Source organism: Dama dama, chromosome 4 (genome assembly GCF_033118175.1).
Source record: "Dama dama isolate Ldn47 chromosome 4, ASM3311817v1, whole genome shotgun sequence".
NCBI lineage: Eukaryota > Metazoa > Chordata > Mammalia > Artiodactyla > Cervidae > Dama > Dama dama.
Window position 1 is genome coordinate 60,658,418 of NC_083684.1, and position 6,645 is coordinate 60,665,062.

General features: G+C 52.5%; 1 protein-coding gene across 3 annotated transcripts; it reads left to right on the forward strand.

Moving 5' to 3' along the window:
* The first annotated feature begins 2,127 nt into the window (after positions 1-2,127).
* Positions 2,128-6,644, forward strand: EMP3 (epithelial membrane protein 3 (MAM blood group)). 3 transcript variants are annotated; one of them, XM_061139738.1, is made up of 5 exons: positions 2,128-2,528; positions 3,564-3,667; positions 3,896-3,998; positions 5,078-5,218; positions 6,359-6,644. In XM_061139738.1, the coding sequence occupies exons 2-5, from the start codon at positions 3,590-3,592 to the stop codon at positions 6,526-6,528; spliced, it is 492 nt and encodes a 163-aa protein (XP_060995721.1). In that variant the 5' UTR covers positions 2,128-2,528; positions 3,564-3,589; the 3' UTR covers positions 6,529-6,644. The 3 variants fall into 3 exon arrangements, with proteins under 3 accessions (XP_060995721.1, XP_060995720.1, XP_060995719.1); XM_061139737.1 differs by having other exon boundaries at positions 2,129-2,528; positions 3,502-3,667; XM_061139736.1 differs by having other exon boundaries at positions 2,130-2,528; positions 3,536-3,667.
* The last annotated feature ends 1 nt before the right edge of the window (position 6,645 follows it).

The window sequence follows — 6,645 nt, forward strand, 5'->3', positions numbered from 1 at the left end:
GGCTGGGTGTGCCCAACGCCTGCGGTTTCCTGTGGGAGGAAGCGGCCCGCGGGCGCTCAGCTCGTGGCTTTGGAGGCCCAGAAGAAGATTCCACCACCGCCCTCGGGTACCCTAATTCTCCCCCTTCTGTAGGGCCTTAGCATGGGGGACCCCCTGCCCGGAACATCTCCAGGGTACTCCAACCTGGCGCTAATTCCACTCTGGGAGTTTAATTCAGAGTCCTAGCTTCCTGTTCTCCACCTCCCCCGCTCAAATTCCATCTCTATAGCCCCTGGTTCCCAGACTCCTCCTAGGACTCAGGTCCAGCCCCTTTGCCTCCTTGAAGAACGTAACGCTCTCCAGTACCTCATTTTTCTCCCAGTGACCCAGGCTTTCTAACTTGGAGAACTGAGTTCAGACCTCCAGTCTCTGTCCTTCTCAAAGATGTAACTACTTTACCCACCCCCAGTGACCTTCATTTTGTACTCCCAACTTTTTAGCCTTGGGATCCAATGGACCCAAGCATTTGTCCCCTCTCCAAATCCCAGACACCTCATCTCCCGTGTCCCAGTGCCTGGTATAACGTGCACGTATAACAGTGCTTTCTCTATGCCAGGCAGTCCTCTAAGCACTGCTCCTTGAGGTATTTACTATTATTATTCCTATTTTACCGATGAAGAAACTGAGGCATAGGGAGATTAATAACCTGCCCTAAATCACAAATAATGAATAAAGCCTGTGTCAGTGATAACAGCTTCCGGGTTAGGGTTAGAGTACCCACCCAGTCACTGAACTGCCCCTCCCTCACCCCCTCAGGGAGCCCAGATAACCAACCACTCTCCCTCCCTCTCGCTGTGGCTCCCTCAGATACCCAGACATCCCATCATCCAGTTCCTTTCCCTTGTCGGGACCAGGATTTCAGTCCTCCAGCTCTTAATTCCACATCAGGACCCCAGACACCTGGCTCCCTGTCCCTTGCTTTTCACCAAGCACCCAACCCTCCATAGAGACCCAGGTACATAGTGGTGATCACTCCCCACACTTATTGTATCTAAGAGTAAATAATAATGATAACAGTAATTGTTATTAATAACATTAAGTCCCTGGTACTGCACTTCTGTTTAAAACCCTCCAGTGGTTCCCCACTACCCTTAGAATAAAATCCAAACTCCTCCTCTAGGCTTCAAGGGCTCTCTTTGAATTCCCTTCCTACCACTCCCTCTAGTTCCCTATATTCTGGCCACACTGGTCCTTCTGTCTGCTCCCCAAACAACTTGAGCTTGTTCTCAAATGCTGTGTACTTCCTCTCCCTCCAGCATTCAGATGACTCCTGTCTTCAAGTCTCATCTCAGAATGAGGTTTCTCCTCAGAGAAACCTTGCCAGATCACCCTTTTAAAGCTGCCTCCCATCATTAGCAGTGTTACTGTATTTCATTTCCTTCAAAGCCCTACCACTACTACTTCTGTGCTGATGGGTTATTCTCTCTTTCTCGCTCAACTAGAAGGTAAGCTCCGTAAGAACAGCAGGGCTCACATCTGTTTTCTTCATTATTAACTCCTGGTTCATAATAGATGTTCAATAAATGTTTGATGAGGAAAAGAAAAAATGTGTTTGGTGTGTTAGTGTACTGGTATTACCTTGTCTAGAATAAGTATCAGAATTGTTATTGCTATTAGTATATTGTCAGTAGTATAAGTAGTATTGTACCCACCTCTCGATTAGGAAACTGAGGTTCAGAGAGTTGAAATAATTGGTCAAGGTCCCCCAGGCAGGAAACAGTAGCTGTGGGTTCTTAACTTCCACCTCCTGCCCCCTTCCGGAGTTCCACACTTCCCCATTTCCCATCCGGATTCTCATCAGGGTGCCAACCCCACAAGTCCTCAGCCCACTCCCCGCTGCAGGAATCTGGTTTTCCCACCCAGACACCCATCCCTCTAAGGATCCAGTCCTAAGCCCCATCAGGGAAAGCAGATGTCGGTTCCTGGGACAAGTCCCGGAGCAGAGGCCTGAGAATCAGATCCTCCCACCCGTGATGCTTGCCCCACCTGAGAGCCCCAGCTGTTTCCTTCCCTCCAAGGACGTGTCATCTCCACCGCAGGAGGGGGAGCCCCAGAAGATGCCTGTCGGGGCAGTGGGTGGGGGCCCAGAAAAGGAGGAACGGAGGAACGCGAGTGCCTGGTCCCTCCCTCTGGCTGGCGACCTCAGCTGGGCGCGGTGAGGGTGGGTATAAAAGGGTCAGTATATATTGAGAGGACCAGAGAAAGAGAAACCAGGAGAGTGAGGAGAGAGGGAGGAGGATCAAGGTACAGACGGTGAGGACAGGAGAGAGAGACAAGAGGCAGAAGTCGAGAAAAAGACAGACAGGGAGAGAGAGGGTTCCGGAATTGGAGGGGAGAAAGAGACAGAGAGCCAGAGAGAGGGAGGGAGGGAGAAAGGCGGTGAGAGGCGGGGGCCTCAAGAGGGTGGAAGGAGGGAAGAGAAGGGCGGGGCACAGAGGCCCGATCGAGGGACCGGACTCAGGACTCAACTCTGACTTCTGCCGCTCTCGGTAAGTTTTCCATCCGTTATTCAGCCTGCGATTTCTTTCTTTACTTGGGTGTGCAGCAGTTTGGAAAGGAGACCCCCACGCCACCCACCCCCGCCAGCTTGGGAGAAGCTTGGAAATCCTTGTAGTTTAAGAAGTGAAATCTTGGCACTTGGGGTGGAGACTTGGAAAGGGGTGGGGCCCAAGGGATTTTAGGGTTCCCAGCAGAGCACCCCCCCACCCAAAAACTTTCTGCAGTTTTACTCTATGGCTGTCCACTCCCCCAGGAAGACCCTGAGATCAGGGCCTCTGGTGAGAACAACCGAAATCTGGAGACACTCCAGCCACAGCCCGCCACCACCAGCCCCTGCTGCCCTTTGTGGACACTGCAGGGTCATGAGGGCTGGCTCCTTCTCTGGCCCTCTCCCACCCCCAACATGGATCTTGTCCATTTTCCCTACAAGGTGTCCAGTAGACACTAGTCTGGCAGCAGGGCAGGGTGGGGTGGGGACCTCGTGGGCATAGACAGGGGCTGGGGTTTCCCTGGTGCTTGGAGGCATGCGAGGGTGGGGGGGGGGGCGGGGAGGTGAAATGAGTCACCAACTGGATGACTCACTGGGTCCCCCTTCCTCCCTCCACCCCAAGAGAGGAGTGGGGTGAGTCAAGATTGTCCATCTCTGGGGGCAGCCCCCAGCTTCTGATCTATCTGAACAGGCAGGGATAGGAATTTTTCACATCCTTGCCCATATGTCCCCAGGGACAGGGCTCTGCGGAGATGGGAGCCAGATTGCTAGTCCTACTCATTCCTGGACTCAAGTCTATCACTGGCCCCCTCCAGGCCCTGGGAAATTCACGAGTCCGGGCCCCCAGCTCCCTCCTCCTTCACAACCAGGCATCTAGCCCCCAGCCTCCTCCTCCCTCAGACCAGAAGTTTGGGGCTCCTAGCCCCCTTTTCCATTAGACCTGGGAGTCTGGACATAGGCCCTTTCCCTACCAGAATTCAGGCATCTCCCCCGCCCCTGTGCCAACAGCCTCTTGAAGTGGCTGTTGTCTCCTGAGGTCCCACCCCAGGCTCCAACACAGCCATGTCACTCCTCCTGCTGGTGGTCTCTGCCCTTCACATCCTCATTCTCATCCTGCTTTTTGTGGCCACTTTGGACAAGGTAAGCCAATTCGGAGGACGGGGGCCTCCTGTCGCTCTGGCCCCACCCCCTCGCCCAAGCACTCCCCTGTGAACTCTGCCTTCACCCTACCCTTTCCCCTGACGAGCCCCCCACCCCCGCCCCGCCCCACACGTTCCTGTTAAATCCGTGCTTTGCCATGGCACCTTGCCCTTTTCCCAACCCTGCCTAGTCTCCCTGACTTTGCCCTTGTTCCTCTGCCCATCTCAGTCCTGGTGGACCCTCCCCGGCAAGGAGTCCCTGAATCTCTGGTATGACTGCACGTGGAACAGTGACAACAAAACGTGGGCCTGCAGTAACGTCAGCGAGAATGGTGAGGTGTGAGGGGCACTGGAGATGGGTCTGCAGAAGGGAGGGGTAGCCCCAAGTCTCCTCCCGGGACCGAGGATTGGGAACCCCCCAAGGTTTGAGTGGGTGGGTTATGGGTCCCCATGCTGAGTGACTGAGGCTGACGTATGATGACCCACCTGTCTGGATGGTATGGGGAAGTATGCTCGTGTTCTAGAGTGAAGTGAAGTGAAAGTCGCTCAGTTGTGTCAGACTCTTTGTGACCCCATGGACTATATAGTCTGTGGAATTCTCCAGGCCATTATACTGGAGTGGGTAGCCTTTCTCTTCTCCAGGGGATCTTCCCAACCCAGGGATTGAACCCAGGTCTCCTGCACTGCAGGCAGATTATTTACCTGCTGAGGTTAATAACCCTGCTCCCTATGATTTAGGAGTGGAGGCCACATGCTATAGGTTTATGGAATGGGGGAAAAGCTCCCAAGACTCTGAGAAGACAGGATTATGTAAGTCCTAAAGAGGCAGGACAGGTGTTCTGAATGGATGGCTGGGACCACTCTGTCCAAGTTCCAATGGGGTGGACCACATTGAGAGGTGGTCCATTCTAAAGAGGTGAGACTGAATCCTTACAAGGTTCAAAAGAAGCAGGGCCAGATGCAGCTGAGTTCTAAAGGGGCAGAGCGGCATCTGCTGAAATTTCTAAGTCAAAGAAGGTGAAAGATTAAATGCTTTTCCCCTAAGAGCAAAGGAAGAATTTCTGCTCTCACAATTCTATACAACGTCATACTGGAGGTAGCCAATGCAACAAGACAAGAAAAAGAAATAAAAGGCATAAAGATGGGAAAACTTCGAAGAAGTAAAACTGTCTCGATTCCTAGTGAGCATGTTTATATAGAAAATCCTAAAGAATCTGCAAACGGCTTCTAGAATTCATAAGGGAACTTAGGAAAGTTACAGGGATCAAATTTGATATAAGTGATAACTACTGAGTACCTGAGGTTGAATGACTCTAAATGGAAGAACGGTTGGTGGGAGCAATGATGAGCAAGCCGGTGGAGCTGGAACTCTGGACCTGCTCTAACTTCCACCTCTATCTCCTTATTGCAGGCTGGCTGAAGGCAGTACAAGTCCTCATGGTGCTTTCCCTCATACTCTGCTGTCTGTCCTTCATCCTGTTCATGTTCCAGCTCTACACCATGCGGCGAGGAGGGCTATTCTATGCCACTGGCCTCTGCCAGCTTTGCACCAGTGAGCACGGTTCCCCAGGGAACTGAAAGGAAGGGAGGAGGCCTGTGAGGATGAGGGGAGGGCGGGGGAAGAATGGATACCTAATGAAAGAAAACAATTCTCAACAACACAAAGACCATCTGAGGTTCTGCCTTTGGCTACCTCTCTGCCCCAGGGACTTAAGGAACTTGTACTTTTCAGTGTCTCAGTGGTGGTTTGTGGTGTGGGTCTCTGAGTCATGGGGCAACTGGCACTTAGAGCTTCGAGGAGCCAGGGCTGGGGAAGGAGTTGTGGACGAATAATCTAGATCCCAGGGACGGAGTGGGGCTATCAGGGATAGGTAGCTAATTAATAACACCAGGCTGCTGCTGCTGCTAAGTCGCTTCAGTCATGTCCAACCCTGCGCGACCCCACTGACAGCAGCCCACCAGGCTCCCCCGTCCCTGGGATTCTCCAGGCAAGAACACTGGAGTGGGTTGCCATTTCCTTCTCCAATGCATGAAAGTGAAAGGTGAAAGTGAAGTCGCTCAGTCATGTCTGACTCTTAGCGACCCCATGGACTGCAGCCTACCAGGCTCCTCCATCCATGGGATTTTCCAGGCAAGAGTACTGGAGTGGGGTGCCATTGCCTTCTCCGAATAACACCAGGAGAGAACTCTAAATCATAATAGTAGTGGTCTTATAATGTCAACCAGTTGCTATTTTTGTGGACCGACCTTGTATCAGACACTTCAGGGATTTCTATGTACTTTTCATTTTTTTTTTTTTTTTACTTCAGGTGCAAAGAGCAAAGTTAACCATAGTTATCAGTTTTGGGGGAGCATTACGTTTCTAGGTTACCTCTTGTTCTATTAATTTACTACCTGTGTGCTTGGCTTGTGTAAAGTCACTCAGAAATATCCCTTGAATGGATGAGTAGGTATTATCGTCCCATGTAATGGATGAGTAACGGAGACCCAATTTAGTTAAACTTAACTAAATTGCCCATGTCCAGTTTGCAGCAGCCCCCAAGGCGCGGCGCTAGAGGAGTGAACTACAACTCCCAGTAGGCAGTGGTGCTGCGCACTCGCCCTCAGGCGGTTTCTTTGCACCGTGGATGGTTGGGAAATGCAGTCCCGTTATGTGGGTCCAGCGTGCCATGTGGTTCCCGTCTCCCCGTAGGCGTGGCGGTGTTTACCGGGGCGCTGATCTACGCCATTCACGCCGAAGAGATCCTGGCAGAGCGCCCGTCAGGGGGCAGCTTTGGTTACTGCTTCGCCCTGGCCTGGGTGGCCTTCCCCCTCGCGCTGGCCAGCGGCATCATCTACATCCACTTGCGGAAGAGGGAGTGAGGGCTGCGCCTCCCCTTGGCTCCCCAGCCGACTCCCGGCCCCTGCATCTCACCCCCAAGCTCTCACTCCGCCTCCTTTTCTATTTTAAACAGAAAATAAAACTGTTTAACCTCCGGG